The sequence below is a fragment of the Mustela nigripes genome, chromosome 1 (assembly GCF_022355385.1).
Source record: "Mustela nigripes isolate SB6536 chromosome 1, MUSNIG.SB6536, whole genome shotgun sequence".
Taxonomy (NCBI): domain Eukaryota; kingdom Metazoa; phylum Chordata; class Mammalia; order Carnivora; family Mustelidae; genus Mustela; species Mustela nigripes.
In genome coordinates, this window is record NC_081557.1 from 76110604 (window position 1) to 76133038 (window position 22435).

The 22435-nt window shown below is 44.2% G+C and overlaps 1 protein-coding gene across 1 annotated transcript in view; it reads right to left on the minus strand.

Moving 5' to 3' along the window:
* LOC132025688 (beta-galactosidase-1-like protein 2) overlaps positions 1-22435 on the minus strand; it is a 47645-nt gene that overhangs the window by 18817 nt on the left and 6393 nt on the right. The window contains exons 2-7 of the mRNA XM_059413315.1: positions 14829-15026; positions 13186-13254; positions 12535-12630; positions 10662-10770; positions 5773-5865; positions 3136-3217 (exon numbers count right to left, since the gene is read on the minus strand). Of these exons, the coding sequence (XP_059269298.1) occupies positions 3136-3217; positions 5773-5865; positions 10662-10770; positions 12535-12630; positions 13186-13254; positions 14829-15026 (647 nt within the window). The remainder of the gene's footprint in view (positions 1-3135; positions 3218-5772; positions 5866-10661; positions 10771-12534; positions 12631-13185; positions 13255-14828; positions 15027-22435) is intronic.

Here is a 22435-nt window from a genome sequence, read left to right on the forward strand (position 1 = left end):
GGAGGGGGAGTAGGTGGAGGGGGAGGGGGATGGAGGGGAAGTAGGAGGAGGGGGAGAGGGAGGAGGAGGCAGCGGCGGCGGTGGCAGCATTTCTGGTATCTTTACACTTTACTTTAATTACGTTTTTAAGTAATTGAGTAAAGTTCTGCCAACAGCAGGCAGAGCTCAGGAGGTCAGGGCTGGGGTGCAGGGCACCGGGAGGGAAGGGCAATGGGGGGGCGCCGATGCGGGGGTAGAGGAGGGTAAGGAGATGAAGGGGCAAGCGGGGCGGGGCGTCGGGGAGGGAGGCGGCACCGAGAGGCGGGGGCAGGGAGACAGACAAGGCAGGGGCGGAGGCGCGGCGTGGAGGGGTGGAGGGGGGGAGGGAGGCGGCACCGAGAGGACAGAGGCGGGGAGGCGCGGAGGTGAGGAGACCGGTAGGGGGCGAGGAGATGGATGGGGGCGAGGAGACGGTAGGGGGCGAGGAGACGGGTGGGGGGCGGTAAGGGAGGGGTGTGGAGGCGGAGAGGTGGGGGACGGGGAGGCGTGCGGGGGGGAGAGGGGTGGGGCAGTGGGGAAGCGGGTGGGGGGCGGGAGCGGGGAGTAGGGCACAGCGAGGGCGGGCCTTGGAGGAGGGCCTGGAGTCCCGCGGCCGGCCTCGCTGACTCCCTCCAGGCCCCGGAGGCCTTGCTCAGGACCATGCTGACGCGCTAAACCTGTGCAGCAGCCTCCAAAAGAGTCTTGCCTGCCGGCTCTGGCCGCAGCCCCTCCCAGGCCCCCCTGAAGGACTGGGCCCTCGGAGGCTTTCGAAGCGGCCAGAAGGGGACAGTGCCATCGCGTGGAAGTGGCGGGAATCGCTGCTGGTCCTTGAGAAACCCAGTGGGTTTGGGGAAAGGGACTGACTTCTCTTGCGGGTTCATCCAAGTCACACCCTGAGTGCCCCCCGCAGGCCGGCGCTGGCCTGGGGCTGCAGAGATGAAAGGCCCTATCTGTTCAGTCTAGTAGAGGGGAGGGCGACACCGAAGGAACCGGAAGCGCGGCGGCTTCGGGCCAAGGAGTAAGCTGGTGGGAGCCCTCAGGAAGCATCAGGCAGCTGATAGGAGGCCCTTCCACCACCACCGTCTTTACGAACATGAATCATGTCCAGGCACAGGGGCACAGCCAAACAAGAGGGAATCCAGGCCCTTGCGGAACTTATGGCCGTAAACAGGTAAATAAAACAAAGAAACTATCTAGAATATTAGAAGGCAAAAAGAAAGCAGGGCCAAGGGGCTGGGTGAGCTCCAGAAGCAGCTGTATTTCAAATGGGTGCTCAGGGGAAGCCGCACTACGAGGTGACCAGGCAGAAAAGTGGGAGGATAGGGAACAGCCATAAATAGCTCTGCAGGAAGGCTGGGGGTGTCCAGTATGTTCCAGAAACAGATAGGAAGGGGACCAGGAGACACCTAGACAGGTCACAGAGGTCAAAGGCCAAAGGAGGGCCTTTGAAGACTTTCTCATAACTTGTGCTTCAGTCTGAGGAAGGCAAGGTAAACCTTCAGTTAGGGAGAGGCCTAAGGGGATCCAAATGACATTTGCAAATGCTGTCATGTTGAGAAAAAGTTATGCAGGTGTCAACAGTGAAGAAAGATCAGTTCAGTGCTGTTGCAACAATGCACATGAAAATGATGGTTATAGCAGAAGTGGTAAAACTTACTTGGATCTGGATAAATTTGAAGATAAAACTAAAGATAAAAAGGATTAGCTGTGCGTCACGCATACACAAGCAGAGGCTTGAGAGTGCCTACAAAGTTTAGGGCCTGGGCAACTGGGGGAAATGGAATTGCAATTTACTGAGAAAAAGACTGAAAGTGGGGCATGCCCTGGGAGGGAGACAGTTCAGTTCCCGGCAGGTTCCACGATACCAGCAGACTTTCTGGGGTGCTGTATGCAATAGGCAGATGTACACGTGAGGCAGGAGTTCAGGAAGGTCGCTCATGGTGACATGCATCTTACACTCAACAGTACACATGTCAGATTAAAGACACCTAGATCATATCACCAGGGTGGTGAAAGTAAGGAAAGGAGGAACATTCATTCCAACGAGTGAGAGGTAAAGAATTTAAATATCAGAACTCAGGGACAGAGAAGTGACTGGCGGGAGATATCAGGTGGGAACAGCCTGTGAGGTCAGAGAAAAACCAAGAAATTGGGTCTCAGACACCAAGGAAGGAAAACACTTCAAGGGAAAGAGACTGATGGTTGCTGACAAAATCAGAGAGGTCAGAGGCGACAAGGACAAGCATTTAAATTTGAAACATGGAAGTCCCTGGCAACCCTGAAAAGAACAGCGGCAGTGAAATGGCAAGGATGGTTACATGACGCCCACGGTTTAAGAGAGATGGAAAGGAAACAGACTGGGGCAGCCAATGAGCATCGGCATGGAGAGATCTCTTGAAAGGAGAGCAGAGAAACACGGCAGCCTCTGGATAGGGAAAGGAGTTAAGAGTTGTTTTAGAAGAGAGAAATAACAACATGTTTATATGCTGATGGGAATGACCCAATAGATAGAGAAAATCTGATGACCTAGGGCAAAAGCAGGAGTTGCTGGAGCAATGTCCTTGAGTAGCTCAGGGACAAGGGGCTTAGTGCACAAGGGTGAAGCTGGGCCAGTGCCTCTACAGTAACAGGAAGAGACTCAGAGTAAGGGGAACAGATACCCTGTACTACTGTATACTTATTGCCCAGCCAGCTGCCAAAACCACAGGGGCTACATTACCCCCTGGACAGTGGTCAGCCATCTCCATGATTTTGGCAGGGTTTGACTAAGCCACCCTAACAGGACACCCCATCCTGATTCATCTGCTCTGCCTTCTCTGCAGACTTTCAAAAAGACCTTCCTTTAGAATGACCAACTTACCATTCCCATCTTGGAGTTTGCAGAGCACTATTAGTGTCCTGAGAGAGTGCTCAGCAGAAGTGGGAGACCAGAGATCCGTCTGCCACAGATCCTCCAACCCTCTGAGGCCCAGAGCTTCGGGCCCGATGCCATGCAAATGGGAGAAGCTCAGACATCAGGGAAACTCCACTGGTGGCCCAGGCCATTTGGGGAAGAATACAGAGTGAGGCCAGGGTACTGCTTCCCACCCTCCCACCGCACAGCTTCCAGGCAGGCACCTCCATCCATGACTCCCTTTTGCAGGCCATCCTTGTTGTCTGAAGTCAAGAGCAACTCCACAATACCTCGGTCCTCCAAGGCCTGTGGGGGAAAAGAAAACAAGTCAACATGTCGTTCCTCAGAGTTGGGAAGAGACAGTTAGAAAAGAAAGAAGGAAAGTTTCAAAATAAAGTATTTACTTCACCACAGAATGTAGACAGAAACCTATCCTGTTTATGTTCAACATGTTCAACAAAGCTCCTATCAGCTGAAGTCGAGCTGAGGCAGGGTCAGGGCTATCAGACTCTGGCATCCCTTGGCTGCCACAGATCTGGTGAGGGACCAGTTCTGACTAATGTGCCGTTCCTAGACAGGCCTATGCAGAGGCCAGCTTGCAGGGGGTCCATGAGCAGGTCAGGACCTCCTGACCCTCTAGCTACCCCACATCAGAAAGAAGCAGCCCATCCCTCCCCCACACCGGGCCAGGGTGGGCTCTGTTCAACATAGTCACATGCCCAAGACATGCTGCATGTGCCTAGGAGAACAGGAAGATCTCCTCGAAAGTTGTCAATCAAATGAAGAAGTAGAAGGAGCACACACTGCGCTGAAAGGCAGTAACCATTTTACTACTCAGAGTAACTGCTAAATTTATGAACCACTTACAATCATGGCAGGCCTTCTGCTAAATACTTTACATAGACTGTCCTATTCACTCTTCGCAATAACTGTACAGACAGAAACAACAGAAGCTGCAGAAGTTCAATTCGTTAAGCAGGGTGATATTTTTATTAAAATCTGGACTCAGCATCTCACAACTCCCAACCCAGTCATTTGCCGATATATAACAGGCTTTGCCTCAGTTCCTACTTTACACATACAGCCTCGTGTTGGTTGGGAGGGTGTAACCTTCTTTTACAGCTGTACTATTTACACTTGACTTTTCACAGGCATTAATTTATTGACTGCATACCATAAGGGGTAATTACTATTTCCTGAGCACCAGTGAACTGTCAAACAGAGTTAGGGGTCTTGTATCTGTAATCTCACTTCATTCCCAGAGCAGCCTTAGAGAAAGGCATTCTTGACTCCACTGAGCACATGATGAAGCTAAGGCTCAAAAAGGTCAGGTGTTTGACCCAAGGTCATCCTATGCTGATGGTGTCTGTATATCTGCAATATCCAGGAAAAGCTGCATGGCAGCTCTAGGAGGGGATCCTCCCAAGAGCTCAGGATGACGGAGGATGACAGAAGCTGCAGCTTCTCTTTATCCACCTGTCTCACATGTGGATACCTTCCCCAGACACCAAGGAAGTTGAACCGGAGAAGCCCCTGAAGGATTGCACTCTCCTCTCCACCCATCAGCAGAGCTCTCCTTCTCTACAGCTCAGGACTCAGTAAACACCTTCTGGAGAAACCCCAGCATTTGAGAGACAGTCCAAGGAGTTACAGTGGGAGAAGCCCTCCTATCCTGAGGCCTGGCTGAGATCTCTCTAGTTAATTCAAAGGCAAAGAGGAAGCTGGAAGTGTGATCTAAATAGGCTGCAGTTGGGCTTAACTATCAGAATGGAAGCTAATTCTGGAGCTCCCCTTCCCAGCTTTGGGAATGCCTCTTCCTGGAGACAGGCTTGCTCCCTAGAGACAGGGCTTTCTGCAGGTGATAAGAAGGGGGAAAGACTACATGAGAGCCTATAAGCTGGAGCACTTGAGCCTGTGTGCAGGGACTGAAGTAATTTCCAAATGGAAAATGAATCTGCCTATGACAGCAGAAGAGATGCTGACATCAAGGGCCAAAGCTAAAGCAGCTTTAATTAGGTGGATTTCCTAAGGCCACTTACCATTTCCTCAGCCCACACCATGGCCCGCCCTTCTAAGTACTATAAAACCACTGCCAATAATCTATCCAAGTCTTATTTACTGACTACTTACTATATCGCTAGAATAGTCCTGAGCCAAGTGATCTCACACACATGCACAATTCAGAGAGGCAAATTCACTCATTAGTCCCACTTCAAAGAAGAGAAAATGGAGGTTTAGAAAAATTAAGGCATTTGCTCAAGGCCTTAGCTACAAATGGATAGAACCCAGAGCAGAGTATATCCCTGTTGTTTTAAGTGTCATCTAGCCCTGCCCTACCCTGATCTGCCACACATTAAATCAGTGGTTCTCAAAATAACCCACACATTGGAATAAGAACCCAGAGATTCTTATTTAATTGGTACAGTACATGGCCTGGGCACAGGGATTTTTAAAGTGATGTTCACATGTTTAAAGTGATGTTTAATGTTCACATGAAGCTGGGAACCCTTGCATTAGATGCTAGAATGAGAGCAGCCTCGGCAGAGAGACTTCACTTGTCATCACACTCAATGAAACCCATCCCTTTATTTTCAGCCACTGCGATACCATATATGTACTACAACCCACAATTAGACTCAATTGATAAATGGTGATAAAAGTGATGACACCACTGAAATAAAAGTACGGTGAAAGGATTCACCATATGTGAAATATGCTAGGTGAAAGGTGTTAGAAAATTAATAAATGGTGCTAGGAAATGTAGTATTAATATGAGAAAAGAATTAGACCAACATCACATCATAGCCCATACTACATTTCAGAGGAAGGAATATGAAGAAATAAACCAAACTGACTCTTACTTTCTTGATGTAAGGCATATAGGCAGGGTCTTTGTTATAGGAACCATATTCATTCTCCACCTGCACAGCAATGATGGGGCCTCCATGCTTATACTGGGAAAAGAGAAATAATCAAAAGCTGAGTTTGTAGTGGAAACTGTACTAATTTCACCACACTTATCACCAATTACCAGCAAAATATTGCATTTGAAAAGAAGTCTCAAAAGATTTGGTAATATAATTGAGAATGATGTCAGTAGGACACAAGAGTAGGTAGAGAGTTCCAGGTCCTCATTCCCTTATGGGAACATCAAATAAACAATTACAGGCCAACTAAAATAACTTTTTAAGAGCTCTGGAAACCAGTTAAATGTTTAAGCAAATCAAGAAAAACGCATGTTTAAAAGCATAAGAAATCTCCTGGTGTTTTTCTTCACCCTTGCCCCACCTCCTCGCCGGCATAGCATGGCATAGTCAGAAAAAAGCAACCCAATCCCCAGTTCCCTCCCTGAAGACAGAAGGAGAAAAATGAAACTTGTTTGCAATATTCTGGACTGTCTATAGGCTTCCCAGTAGACTAGTTTCTTTCTCATCTGACTTGGAGCTCATACAGGAAACAGCATAGCTTGGACCTCAGGTTGGAAGCTATACAAGGCAATGAAGATCACAACATGTGAAAATTTCAGGGGGGGTCTAAAGGCCCATGTATGCCAGGTGCAAGGGGTTATAGGTAGAGGAATATGATAGAACACCTAAGGCCACAAAAAAAAAAAAAAAAAAAGAAAGAAAGAAAAGAAAAGAAAAACTGAGGTGAGACTCTTTGGGAAATTAAGACATGTAAAAGCAGCCAAGGAAAATTAGGAGGGAAAAAAAGGTGGCACACACACAGGCAAGACTAGACACATGTCCAGAAAACATCTGAGAAGATCTAAAACCATCACCCCACTGTGATCTTAATGCTTAGGATCCTGCCGACTTTCAACAACAACAACAACAAACACAGGCAAAGAAACAGCATAACATAGCTCATTCAAAAGGATAAAGTATAGCTCTAGAAACTGTCTTTAAAGAACACACACTGGACTTACTAGACAAAGATTTTAAAACACACACACACACACACACACGCACATATATACACACATATTTTTTTTTTCAAAGAGCTAAAGAAAACCTAGACAAAGTCATCAGGAAGAAGCTATATCAGCAAGGTGAAAATATCAATAAAGAGAATGTATTAAAAAAATAAAATTTCTGGAGCTGAAAAATAACAGTATCTGAATAGAAAAATTCACCATAGAAGTTCAACAATGGATTCAAACAGGAAGAATAGGAAAACTTGAAGACAAGTCATTTTAAATTATTTCATCTGTAGAGCAAAAAGTGACAGAATGGGGGAAAAGTGAACAGACCCTGAGGGACATATACAACATCAGTAAGCAGATAAATATACACATTGCAGAAATCCCAAAAAGAAGAAAGAAACAGGGCAAAGAGATTATTTGAAGAATTAATGTCTGGAAACCTCTCAAATTTGAGGAGACATAGATATACAAATCTGAGAATCTTCAGTTAACTCCAGGTAGCATTAACAAAAAGACCAAACCAAGACACATTACAATCAAACTGTCAGAGCCAAAGACAAAAAGAGATTCTTGACAGGAGCAAGAGAAAAGCATGTGTGAGTGATCCCCAATAAGACTATTAGTGAATATCTCACCAGAAATCTTGCAGGGCAGTGACAGAAGGATGATACAATTAAAGGGCTGAAGGGAAAGGTAAAAAAAAAAAAAAAAAAAAAAAAAAACACCTATCAACCAAGAATTCTACATCCAGCATAACTGTCCTTCAAAAAATGAGGGAGAAATTAAGACGTTCTAAAATAAAAGTTGAGGGAGTTTGATAACACTAGAATAGACTTATGAGAAATGCTACACAGACTCCCTCAAGTTGAATGAAAAGATGCTAGACAGTGACTTGAAGCCACAGGAAAATACAAAGTTCTCCAACAGAGGTGAATGTCAAAAAGAATGAAACTTTGCCATTTGCAACAATGTGGATATAACTAGAGGGTATTATGCTGAACAAAATAAGTCAGTCAGAGAAGAACAAATACCATACAGGGAGGTAGAGGTGTAAAGGAGTAGTTTTTGTGTGTAACTGAAGTTTAGTTGGCACCGATATAAAAATAGAATGTAATAACTTTAGGACAGTATCTGTAATCTCCATGGTAACCACAATGAAAATACTATAGAACATACACAAAAGAAATGAAAAGGGAATTAAAACTTGTAATTTTAAAAAATCAACTAAATACAAAGGAAATTAGTAATGGAGGAAATACGGGAGAGCAAAGCTATAAAACATAGAGAAGACAAATTAAAAATGACCAAAGTAAATTCTTCCTTAGCAATAATTCCTTTAAATATAAATGGATTAAATTCCCTAATGAAAAGACCTAGATTTCGACTCAAACAATGCTATAGATCAAATGAACCTAACAAATACATAGAGAACAGTCCATCCAAAATACACATTTTTCTCAAATATATACAAATGGAACATTCTCCAAGGCAGATCATATGTTAGGCCATAACACAAGTTTAAATCATTTTAAAAGACTGAAGTCATATAATGTATCTTTTCTGATCACAACAGAATGAAACTAGAAACAACAGCAAAAAGAACAATGAAAAATTCACACCTCAAATTCCCAGAAATATGTGGGAATAAAACAACACACTCTTAAAAACAACCAATGATTCAAGGAAATTAGGAAATATCTTGAGACAAATGAAAATAAAAATTCAACATAACCTTACAAGATGCAGCAAAAGTGGTGTTAAGAGGGAAATTTATACCAGTAAACACATTAAAAAGGAAGAAAGGTCTTATGTCAACATCTAACTTTTCACTTTAGGGAACTAGAAAAAAGAAACAAACTAAACTCAAAGGTAGCAGATGGAAGGAAATAATAAAGATTAGAATAGTGACAATAACAGGTAATTTTAAAAAACAACAACAACAAAACCAAGAGTTAGTTCTTTGGAAAGATTAACAAAATTGATAAAACTTTAGTAAGACTAACTAGCATAGCAACATTATTCACAATAGGCAGAAGCAACCTAGGTGTCCATTCATGAATGAATGGATAAAATGTGATGCAGACATACAAAAAATTATGATTCTGTCTTAAAAAGGAAGGAAATTCTGACACCTGCTACATGTGCTACAACAAGAATGAACCTTGAAGACATGCTAAGTAAAAGAAGCTAGTCATAACAGGACAAACACTGTATGATTTTACTTATATGAAGTACCTAGAGTGGTCAACTTCATAGCAACAGAAAGTAAAATGGTGGTTGCCAGAGGTTATGGAGAGGGGAGGTGGGACGTTAATGTTTAATGGAAAGTTTCAGTATCAGAAGATGGAAAAGTTCAGGAAATGGATGGTAATACTGTTTGCACAACGATGTAAATGTATGTGAACTCTACACTTTAAAATGGTAAGAGTAGTAAATTTTCTGTTATGTATATTTTGCCACAACAAAAAATAAAATAATTATGTTATACCCAGAATTTTTTTTTAATTTCTGGTATACTACTTCCGTATTTAAGAATGCTTCTGAGCCATATTCCTGGATGACCTTCCCTACAACCCCTGCCTCTACCTCCAGCACCCAATCTACTACAACCTGCTGAATCATCTCAGTAATCCCATCTTCCTTGCAAAAATCTAGGCTAATAATTTCCTGGCTTCTTACTTCTTTCATGATTAGGGTTTCTAGGTTTAATTAAGAAGTTAAAAAGTACAAGATAGTCAGCTAAACTTGATTTACAATGAATACATTTTTATGTAAATTATGAATATTATAATGTAGGTACATCCCATGCAACATTAAGGACATATTTATATTAAAAAATATACTCCTTGTTTAGCTGAAATTCAAATTTAACTGAGCACCTTGTGTTTTATTTGCCTACCCTATAAATGGTCAAGGAATTCCTTTGGTCTATGTGTGCTCTGAACATTCCAAACGATTGACTCAAAAGCATGGTTTTTTAAAGATTGTATTTATTTGTCAGAGAGCGAGAGAGAGCACAGCGAGGGGAGCAGTAGGTAGATGAAGCAGGCTCCCTGCTTAGCAAGGAGACCGATGTAGGACCCTGGGATCATGCCCTGAGCCGAAGGCAGCCATTTAACCAACTGAGCCACCCAGGCGCCCCAACTCAACAGCAATTTTTGTAGATGTATTAATTTTTTTAATAAATTACTAATTTCTCAGCACGATTCTTCTAATTTTTATATACTATTGGATTAATTATTCCCATTCCTGCCTTTTGATTGCCTCCAAATATTACATGCAAGGATAAGATACTTTCTCCCCAAAACTGATTTTTTGTCACCTATGTTTTGAATAAAATGTGTATCACACAGCACTTTTTTGGTAGGTAGCCAAAAGATGTACCTTGAAAAGTCATCAACTGTAATTTTATAACCACAAAAAGTCCTGCTGTCTTACAGGTAAGGGCCCATCCATTTACGCTCTTCTCCATGTAGGACTGAGCCAGTAAGTACGCCACTGGTACTGGTACTGGTACTGGGACACCAGTTGGTGGGTTTTTCAGTTACCAAGACATCACATGTGGCAGCTCTGACACTGGGAGGATGAATGTCAGTCCTTGTGCCTGTCTATCCCTTCAGCACTTTGCCACCTAAGACAACACTGAAATATATCTTTTAGAAAACAACTATTACAAACCCCTCCAATTAAAGATCTCAGGCAGTGGAAAAGAAAGCATTCCTGTGTTGAAAGGAACTGTGAGCCCCTAGTCTGAGAGGTCACCTAGGACTATTTACTCCCAGTAGGAGACAGCTGAAGATCAAAGAGGAGGCTCCTTGCTTTTACCTGGAGTGGCACCACCCTGGACATCAGGTGATCAAAATAAAGGTCCACTGCTTCCGTGAAGCCCTTGTAAGTTGTTCTCAGCCTCATGCCAGAGTCTTGGAGTAACCAGCTTGAATAAAAGGAGGGGGGGAATTAGTTTCACTGTCTGTGGGTTTATTCTGGATAGGATGATGGTGGGGGAGAAAAGCAGCTTCAGAGTCCTGGGGAGTGAGACCATTCCCACCCCACTCAGCCAGGAAGGCGGATTGTGCAAACAGATCCAGAGAGATCTGTTTGCTCCAGCCCTGCACTCTGCACTGCTTCCCTACAAAAAGACAACCAGCACAGCTAGGGATTTTATTTCCAGCTTTATGGCTATATAGATAGGTCTGGCTGCCAGGCAGTGTGAGAAAAGCTTTTCACTGAATGCAAGGCCCAGCGTTGAAGCATTTACTCTAAAATCTCATTACAAATTAGTGAAGCCAAAGGGGTTAAGGAATCACTGGGGCCAGATGCAACCTTCCAGTGTCACCCAGAAAACCAGTCCAGACACAGAGGCCATCAGAGGCTAATCCGACTTCTCCCCCTGCTGTCCTGGCTGGCGGGGGAGGGGGGCACATTAGCATCAGCCTCCTTAGCTCTTCAGACCTCAGCTCAGGGGATTTGCTGGTGAGGAAGAAGGGGAATGTTTTCCACAACTTGTCCATTGTCATTGCATTCCCCAGATCATATTATTCCTTCCAGACCTGGAGTCAGAAAGTTTTCCTTCTCACTTGAAATTTCTGAGAAAACATTTATATTTTCTTATAAAGGCTCTGAGGGCTCTCCTAAATTGGAAGCCCTGAACAGGTCAGAAAATGATCAATTTAGGTAGGTAAAAATGCCTGAGGAAAGAGCAGCTTCCTCGAGATGGATACCTCCACCCTCCATCTCACCTAGAAGGGTCTAGCTTCTCGTCAACACTGGGTCTCTGCTTATTTGGGCCTCCCTAGGGTGTGTCCATATGCCAGGATATGAATGGACAGTGCTGCCCAGGAGGAGGGCTAAGTGCTGGAACTCCCATTGCTTCTGAGCTAACACTTAAATTCTGTCCTCCTGGCAGCTCCAGCTGAACCTGAGGACATCGCTGACACAAAGATTTCTAATCCCTAGGTGCAGGGGGAGGGCACTCTGGCTGTGTGCACAGCCTTGTCAAGGGCACAGAGACAGGGAGGTGATCCTAGGGATCAAAGGAAATGGAGATAGAGGCTGCTTGGATCCCTAGGGTAGGGCTGTGTTGCGCTGGAGAGGAAAGAGAAAACAAGGCCTGGGCTGGTGGCTGTGCAGTGGGGAGAGGCCATTCCCGAAGGAGACCACAAGGCAAACAGGACCAGTCTTCCTCCCTCTTGGGGCAGCATGGGGTAGGGAGAAAGTGGATCTAACCATCTGGAACACCCTGAAGATAGGAAAGATTATATCTATTAACAAGAAAGTCTTTTTTGTGGAAAGTTAATGGCAGTAATAATGAGGACAAGGAATGAATGCGGTACCAGGTGATTACTGTCCAGATTTCTCCTCCAACCCCAGACAACTCTACTGACCTTAGTGGAGACTATCCATAGTCTCCTAACATTATGTATAGGAGACTATACATAGTCTCCTAACATAATTCATTCAAGCCTGAAATTTGAAGATAAAACAAAAATATTAATTTGTTTCTCTTATACTTTATCAAATAAAGTGACATCATTTAAAATGGCCTCCTTTGGTACCACTTATTCTGAAAAAGAATTTCAGTACAAAATGAAAAATATACTTTTGTAGCAAAATTAAACCTACATTTGTGATCACTATTTTGCACAAGCTCAGAGGACAGTTCAAGCCACAGCTGGAGCCCCACATAGCCCCCACTCACCTGGGCAAGCCCCCGAGGTCAATCTCACTGCAGATATAAGGGCCTGGACGCAGAATCACCCACAACCCGATCTCCGCAGCCATCAGCACAAAGGCCCTAGGGAGGTCAGCGTCAGCAACTCTCAAGACACAGAGGAGGAGGGTGGAGACAAGTCCAGCATCCCAAGGTGGTGGAGCTGCCCAGCTCCTCTCCTCCCTGCCTTCAGAGGCCCTGGGAGCTGGGTTCTCACCTGCTTCCAGACTAGGACCTTCTGCCCAGCCCCACTGGGGGCATAAGGATGAAGGGTATTAGACAGGGTACGGAGGTCCTAACAGTGAACCTGACCCCAACTGCCTTGCTACCAGAGAGGGGCAACCCCTGTCCCAGCCCAGGTGGTTGGACCACACTGCAAAGCAGGACAGACACTGGGGTTTAGGCACTGATGGGCTATAGTGAAGAGGTTTGGACTCAGAGTAGGCAGACCCAGACCCCCAGGAGTAACAGGTTCGTCGCGAGACAGCATGTGGGTCCTGAGAATAAGGCTCCTGACCTGCCTTTCTCTGGTTCTCAAAGCAGAACCGAGATGGTCCCATGGTTCCTAATCAACCCCAAGGGGTCACCTCTCTGCCTCCCAACCCCAGGCCAGGCCACAGAAGCAGCAACAGCACTTACTCCAGGTCCAGGTTCCCAGAGAAGTCAAATTTGCCTCTTTCTGGTTCATGGAGGTTCCATGGAACATAGCTGTAATAGAAGATATTTACAGGATTGAGCTTTTCATTTATTCTAGTTTGTCGTCTAGATTACCTCCTTTATCCCTAAAATGTCTGAGGATATATTAGGTACATTGTTGTAATGGTGTCATGATTGTAACCAAGAACTAAGCGAAGAGATCTAGGGACCTTAGAGAATCCAGGGCCAGTCCCTGGATGGGGTGTGGGGGCTAATATGTCATCTCCTTAGGAAAAGCGAGAGAAGGCCAGTAAGATTTCGGTAAAGCCTAAGATGGGACCACCGGTCAGCTTGAGCATGCACTCCACTCCCCGACTTCCTCCTCCCTCCCCACCTCTCTCGTTTTTCCTTCATCAGAGGAAAAAAAAGTAATTTATTAAGAGAAAGAGTTAAAAGTAAAATAAGAGGAAACCTCAGTGGTCGGTCCTATTTTTACTGATGCAACCAAAATTCCAAAGAATTCTTTCCTTGTATTCTCTTGAAAAGATAAGAAAATAAAATAAGTTCTTTAAAGGGCCCAACTCAAGAGGCAGAGTTATGGGGTGATGTATGACAGTAACACACATCAGTAACCAGTAACAGCTGGTCCTCTCCTGGACCCCCACCCACCCCAGCTTCCAATGGAACGCTCTTCAGCTGCAAAGAATGTGCTCAGGTATAGGGAGAGGAGGTTTGCTTGCTTCCAACTCAGACTCAGGAGTTCTGTGTTTGAGAAAATACAGATTACCTAGCTTTAATAACATAGAATGCTTAGCTTGCCATATTCCCACGAGATTGAGGAGTCCTGTGATGTGTGAATGTACCCATAGGACCAGAATTTACATATGTAAATAAATGGATCCTTTTAAGTAATCTTTCTGGAAAATTATATACATTTGTTTCAGCTATGTTGTGATGGCCCAGAACATTCCTGTAATTCTTTTTAGAAATTGTCTACAAAGCTACCTCATAAACTGTTCAAGAAAATCTATAATCACATATTTCTGCCTGAAAATGCTTTCCCAAGGAAGCTATTTTGAAAAAGATCTTACTCATTTGCTGAATAAACTGAGGGGTGGTGTGCTTGTTTAAATATATCTATATCTAGCTAGCTAGCTACCTAGGTAGCTAAATATCTATATCTAAATATATCTAATATATCTAAATATAGATATATAGATATCTAGCTACCTAGATATAGATATATCAATGTATATAGATATAGACGTATATATATTCGATAATTTAATCACCTCCTACACCTACACTCACCTCCTTCACTGTATACCTTTGTATGCCATTGCTCTTTCTATTCCTCTAAAGCTTATACATCCAGCCTGTCTTCTCATCCACACAAACGGGGAGCGCTGTGCAGGTGAAGGAAGGCAGTTGTTATACCTGGCAGTCCTGTGCAGAGGACTGGGCTCCTCCTATATTTTTCCTCACAAAATTCAGCCCAAAGATTCTCTTCAGGGACAGCTCACATTCAGGATCTGGCAGGGCTGATCCTGCCAGATGGAGACCCACAGTCTGGGCTGCCTTAAAGAAGCCCAAGACACAGATGCCACAGATGCCCATGCTTGGTGGTGGGGTGGGGCAGCACTCACGTGGTGAGGGTATTCAAGCCACAGGCTTTCATCTTCAGCAAGCGGTCCCTCCAGTATTCCTTGGGCACCCGGAAATAGTGCATGGAGCCCCCAAAGATCCAGAAAGTGGAGTCCTCCAGCATGAAGTATTGGCCATTGGCCTTAAGCCCTGACTGCCGGTGTTTTAGCCATGCAGGGATCAGATTATACCAATCCGACCTGCAAAGAGAAAAGGCAGCTGAGACTTGGCTCCTTCTCAACAATGAGCAGGGGTACAGAGTCTTAGGAGAGAGGCTTTTTCTCCTCCTCCACAGGCCCTCCTTTTTTCTAAGAGGTGCTGCTTCCGAGGCCTTCAGAAAAGGCTCCCTACCCTCTGATTTAGTCAAACGTTAGAAGGAGTCTTTCTTTAGTACACTCATCTGCACCCCACTGCAAGGGAAGAGCAAGCTGAGGCCGTTGTCAGGGACAAGACAAACACAAAGGTCAATGAGGAAACTATGTGCTAACAGGAGAGAGGACATGGTGGGGGCACACAGCATTGAAAGGGTATTCGCAGGGGAGTACAGGGTACCCAGGACAAGTGTGGCACGCAGGTTCCTACAATGGCCAGCTCTTCCAGGCCATTCGACTTAATATCAAAGCAACAGCTACTTCAAATGGTACCTCTGAGCCACCCCACGGTCACAGCTGCCCGGCTTGAGGTGTAAATACCTAGAAGGAGGTTAGAAACAGCATCTGTTCATTGACCAACTTTCCAAGTCTTAATTATTAACTAAAGATTAAGTTCAAGAGATAATCCAGCACAACAGAGAGCCCCATCTGGGAGGGTGGTTGGAAAGTGTTAGTCCCTAAAAAATCAGGTCTTGACCGAGGGGAGTCCCCTCAAACTAATTCTCATGATTAGAATTCCCTCCCTCTCTTATCCCCAGTCTCTTAAGACCATGGAAGAAACCCAGCAAGAGATGCTGGGGGAGACCAGAAATTGAGGAGTTTGAGGACAGGAAAGCGCAGTGTGAGTCTGAGAGGAAAGCAAATTTCCCGGATCTGCCTTTTCTACACCCACTTTTCATTACAATTCCTGACACTAGAGGGCGTATTGCCCCCGCAGGGCTCTTCTGCGTTAAAAAAAAGCTCCCTAAACTGCTGCCCACCTGTCTTTCTATTCATTTTGTAACACTGGCTACAACTGTGCCACTGAGAGACATGCTCTGTTTAAGGCCCAAATTGCTCCACTCAATCAATATTGATAATCACTGACTGGAGACTGTCATCTCTTAGAAGAAACAGAAATGCATGAACAAAAATTAGGCTGAGAGTTTCCATCTTGATTCTGGATTCAACAATTTTCTGTGTCCTTCAAAGGGGCAGCTCCTTCACAGAGCTCTGGTCTCTCTGGGGACCAGCAGTGCAGGTCACGGGGGAACAGGGCACATGCATGTTGCACATCCATAGATGACTCTCCCAGTGTGATCATGGGATGAGCCATCCCTTCCACTCTCCATCTCTGCCACAGCTCTGTCCTTTTCCTACGTCCTTTCCCTACATGCCAGCCAGCTTCTCCTCTGCCTACAATGCCAAGTGCTTCAGCTCTGAACATAAACTTGCATACACTACACTGCAAAACAGCCAGAGCCCTGCGATTGATGGGGGGGAAAAATGTTAATGGCATTTAGTGAAAATCCAGTGCAGGTGTGCATGCTCCTCAGGAAGCTGGCTCCCATCCTAACAAAGCTTCTCCAAGCCACAGACCTCATGGTCCTATACGGCATTCTGACACATACAGTCTTTCTACACCTCAGTGCACACTCGGATAATTACAAGTCGGTGTCAGAGTGCTGTTGTAAGGCAAGCACAGAGATAAGCCCAAGGCTGGCCTCTGGGGCATATGACCCATGGAATCCTCCAGGTCCCCATGCTTAGAAGGCTCTCTTGCAAAAAGTAGTTAAATAAGCCATAGAGATCTAATGTACAGTATAGTGAATATAGACTGTATTGTACTATAAATATGTCACGTGATAAATATTGTTAGAGTGGCAATCACATTACAATATATAAATGTATCAGAGCACACACTGTATACATGGTTTCAGACACTATCTCCATCCTGAAATTCTCAATGTTTTTTAGACAAAGGCCCTACATTTTCATTGTGTACTGGGCTCTACAAATTAGGTAGTCTGGCTTAGCAAGGGCAGAGGACAGTAGCTGAAATAAATATACATATATACACACACACACATATGTAATTGTCAAATGAAGAAATTATCTAAATTATCCAGGTAGAGTCAGAGAAAGCTTTGTCCAAGATGACACTATCACAAGTTTGAAGGCAGACAATATGAGAAAGCAGAAGGAACTAGGGGCAAAAGCATTAAAAAGTGAGAGCATATCTACTCAAGGACTAGCAAGCAGACAGGTGAAGAGGCTGTGTGAGCATGTGGATAGCCTGGGGCCCCTCGACAACACGGGCCTGGCCTAGCACACACCAGTCCCAACCGCCAGCTACTAGTCTGTGACCGGTACAGAAACTGAGATACTGGGGCGCCTGGGTGGCTCAGGTGGTTAAGCAACTGCCTTCAGCTCAGGTCATGATCCAGGAATCCCAGGATTGAGTCCCTCATGCATCTAGCTACCTTCTCAGTGGGGAGTCTGCTTCTCTCTCTGGCCCTCCCCTCTCCATGTCCTCTCTCTCTCTCCCCCTCTCTCATTCTCTCTCAAATAAATAAATGAAGTCTTTAAAAAAAAAAAAAAGAAAGAAAGAAAGAAACATACTTTTAGAGCAATACATGTCATTTTGTCTGTTGAAGCTCATCATAAAAGACTGGGGCACATACTTTGTGAATCTTTTCATTTCCTTTTTCTAGTATCTGTTTTCAATGTACTCGATAAAGTAACATTGGGGGAAAAAAGACTTTTAAAGAAGAAAAGGAAAATGATGCTGCAGCACAGAGAGAGTGAGAAGTACTACTTGAGACCAGAAACAACAGTCTGTCTTTGGGCAGTTGTGATCAGAGCTGAGAGAACAAACATATTGACCCATTGGGTTTAACAGGCTTAGTAACCAAATGGATGCAGGATGCTTGAGACCAAAACGGTGTGAAATCGCTTCATCAGCACCCTTCCTAGCACTTGACTGAGGTCGGCCAATAGGACAAGAGGGAGGTTCGGGTTTAGCCACAGCTGTTTTCACAGCTGGCCCCATATCTGAATCACCTGGGAAGCTTAAAACTAAGGAATGCTATAAACATTGGGGTACAGATGGCCCTTCTTTTCATTACATCTGTATCTTTGGGGTAAATACCCAGTAGTGCAATTGCAGTCACCAAACTGTGGAAAGAAGCAAGATGCCCTTCATCAGACAAATGGATAAGGAAGATGTGGTCCATATACACTACGGAGTATTATGCCTCCATCAGAAAAGGATGAATACCCAACTTTTGTAGCAAGATGGACAGGACTGGAGGAGATTATGCTGAGTGAAATAAGTCAAGGAGAGAGAGTCAATTATCATATGGTTTCACTTATTTGTGGAGCATAACAAATATCATGGAGGACATGGGGAGTTAGAGAGGAGAAGGGAGTTGAGGGAAATTGGAAGGGGAGGTGAACCATGAGAGACTATGGACTCTGAAAAACAATCTGAGGGTTTTGAAGGGGGGGAGGGTGGGAGGTGGGGTGAGCCTGGTGGTGGGAATTATGGAGGGCACGTATTGCATGGAGCACTGGGTGTGGTGCATAAACAATGAATTCTGTTATGCTGAAAAGAAATTTTAAAAAAGAAAAAAAAAAACAAGGAATGTGCAGGCCCCACCCCTGACCAATTAATGATGGTGGAGGTGGAGCCCAGGGATTGGTGGTATTTACAAGCTCCTCCACAGACCCCATGAGGCTGAGCCCCTGGAGGGTTTTACAGGAGGGCTTAGGGCAAATCAGGGGCCCCAGTGGCCAGAGGTGGGAGAACAGGAAGTGCCATAGATTTCACTACTTGGAAATTTTGTCGACAGCCACTCATGGGCAAAGAAAATTAATTTCACCCCTTCCTTTCTACTTCCCACAGCCCCCAGGACCCAGAACTCCTATTGCTCCACAGGACTGCAGTTGTGTTATACTACAGTTCAAACGTCATTTGTGTATAACCTGGGGACCTCGTTACTATTTTCTCAAAAGAGAAAAGTTCCACTTTCCAAGTGACTTAGAAAGGATATTTCAGAATACAGCTCTAGGGGCACCTGAGTGGTTCAGTTCATTAGGCCCTGAGATCAAGATCTCGGGTCATGAGCTCAAGCCCCATGTTGGGCTCCACACTGGGCATGGCAGCTACTTAAATAATAATAATAATAATAATAATAATAATAATAATACAGTTTTTCCAAGGGACCACCTATATGGGGAAACAAAAACAAGAACAATATCTGTAAGAGGAGGATCTGGACACGAATCCTGGCCCTACCCTTGTAGCATGGCCTCCTTGGGTCAGTGACACGAGCCGTGTGGGAATGAGTTTCTTCCTCTGTGAAACGGGGTGAATGCCTGTCCTAACTGCTGTGAAGATCAGATATAAATGGAATACTCTGTAATGTGTTATAACAGAGTTTGTCACCATTTGAAATAAGTTTATTTTTGCATGCTTTGCATATTAGAGAATAGCCTCAGTGAGGTTCTTTTATGTCCTTAACATGGAATAATCCCAATCTTTCCATTCTTAACCATTTAATTTACTGTCTAATCACATTTTATATGGAAGATTTTGTCCCATCATATTACAATTTCTAAAATGTTACAACGAAAAGTTTTATCCACCAGGACCCTGTCAAACCAACCCAGCCCCCTGACCAGTGTCAGCAAACCCCAGGTGTGGGCCAAAGCCACCCTGCCTCCTGTCTTTGTGCAGCCAGCAAGCTACAAATGTCTTTCACTTTTTTTTTTTTTTTTTTTTTGTCTTTCACATTTTTAAGTGGTTTGAAAGAAACTAAAAAAACAAGATTTGGGGACACAAAAAATTATATCAACTTCACATTTCACATTTCGATGTCCATAAATAGTTTTACTGACACCCCACCATGCCCACTCTTTCCAGTCCTGACTGGCTACTTTGGGCCACAGTGACGTTGCTATGATAAAAACATTGTACAGTCTGCAAAGCTAAACACATTTACAGGAAACTTTGCCAACTCTACCCTAAAGGATGAGGCCTAGGATACTTAAATGAGGCTTCAGGTCCCCTATGACCACAGTCTGGACCTCCTAGCCACCTCCTTGCTCTGGCTCTTCCCAACCCCTCCACCCCTCCACCCCCCTTTCCTTTGGCCACAAGCTCCTGGTGTTCTGGCTGTGTCTGAGGTTTCTCATACCACACGCACAGAAGAGTTTGGTGTCCCTTAGTTTTCATCACATCTGCTCCAAGCACACACTCTGCCTTCTTGCCTCATGTACTCACTAGGCTTTATGTACTCTCCCCTCCTGACACCCCCAGGCATTCCCTCAGGAGCCCCACCCTCCAGGCTGGCCCCAGGCTAGAATGAGGAAGAACTGATGGACAGATTCTCTTCTTAAACTCGGGGAGTATACTGACAGTCCAAGTGGTGAAAATACACACAGGCACACATAAAATTTCATTATTTTTAAAGACAGTGAAAATACAACTTAGCAATCGCTCCACTGGGCAGCACTCCTTATTCACTGGCCAGAGCTTCAAAGGAACAGTCTGCAACTCACCAAGCTCATATCACTGACCTTAATTTTAAGGTGTCTCCCAAATGCTGTGAGAGCCTCCCTTTCCTTACCCACTCAGTGTAGAGGTATATACAGGGCTGGAAGTGCTCTCTGTGACCCCTTGTTCCAACATAATCTCTGCTAGTAACACACTCTCCCTAATCTGTCCCCTAGCTAATCATTAGGAAATCTCCTTTGGGCAGGGGGGTGTTGTCTCCAGATGTGGTCTGCACCTGCAGAGTATCTTCATCTGGAATTTGCTACAAATGCAGAAACTCAGGCCTTAATTGACACCTGAATCAGAATCTGCATTTCAACCAGACCCCAAGGTAAAGTTTGAGAAGCACTAATCCTTATTTTGTCCTTGATATATGTATTTATCATCCCTTCCTGGATAGAGCTTCTATTTGCTACTGTCTTTATGTGCTATCATTTTCTAGATTTTTTAAAAAAATATTTCCTCTCAGTGCTTCTTAAGAGGCATGAAGCTAACACTGCAAACAACTAAAGCTAGCTCATATCAAATACCAAATTCTGGAGAATTCAACTGTTTCCTTTCTGAAAATCTTCTGGTAGGTTACTAAATGAGTTTTTAATATATTAATGAAAAGGATAAATTCATTGAGAAAATGAGGATGATAAATGTGGGATTTCTCCAAGGAATTCACTGTGAGGAAATGAGATAATACACATTAGAACTTCATAAACGAGAAAGCACCATGCAAATAGTTATTAATACTGATAACAGTCATTAGTACTAGAGATCATAAATTAATAATAACCCCCATGCTTCCTGAGTTACTAACTCAGTAATAACAAAATAAAGAAAATGGAAACTGTTTGGTTACATCAGGTCAGAGAGACTTTCCTTCTAAATTAGGCCTGTTACCAAGGAGGTAATCAAATCTTCAAGAAACCCTTATTTCTGTCGCTTTTCCCAGTGAGCAAGTAATTCATGTTGAAACTTTTTTTCTTTGGATTGTAGAAAGCTTTTATTAGAAAGCTTTTATTTATTTATTTAGATTATGGGAAATTTTGTTTTTTGTTTTTTGGGTTTTTTTTTTTTTTTTAAAGTAATCTCTGCCCAATATGAGGCTCGAACTCAAATCTAGAGATCAAGAGTCACATAATCCACCAACTGAGCCAGCCAAGGCGCTCCTTGTTGAAACTTTTTTTTATGAAACCAGGGCATCTGCCTTCTTTCTAGCTGAAGCATATATTACTTTTTCCTGGAAATTTTGTTGCCTTTATATCTTTGCTTCATTGTAGGCTAAGTAAATTTTCAGTCTGAGAATAAACTTCTTCCTAGAAGAAGCCACATGTGTCACAATTTCTGACAAGGCCTCACACCATGTAACAAGACCTCCACATTCTGATTGCTACCATCCCTTTTGGCAGGTGATAAAGGTTGTGCAAGCTATAAACTTAACAGGTTACAGCAGAAACTAGGCAGAGGACCTGGGGCCTGAGTTCCCTATGGTGAGGAATTGACATTAGGCAGTGACTAGGAGGTTGTTGGGGGAAGAGGGACCAATCCTTCTTATGCTTTATCCCTTTCGTGGATCATGATGACAAAGGACACATTGCAGGCTCCACACAGGCCGGATTGCACCTGACATGATCAAAAGTGCTGGGTTAATCTGCTTGAATGGAAAAAGGCAGATAAGCTGGTGACAAGCTTACAACTTCTTTCATGTGAAATGGGCCCCCGAACTGATTCTCAGCTCTCAGAGACAGTCTTTCAGGTGGGGTGGGAGAAGAGCCAGATCAGTTACCTACTTGAATGATCTCCTTGAACAGAGTGCGCTCATCAAGGTGGGTCTGAAATGGCCCTTGCCATGCCAGAAGGCATCTCTGTGTCACCTGTACCTGCAAATACTGCTTAGTAATGAGGGCCATCGTAGGATTGGGAGGCT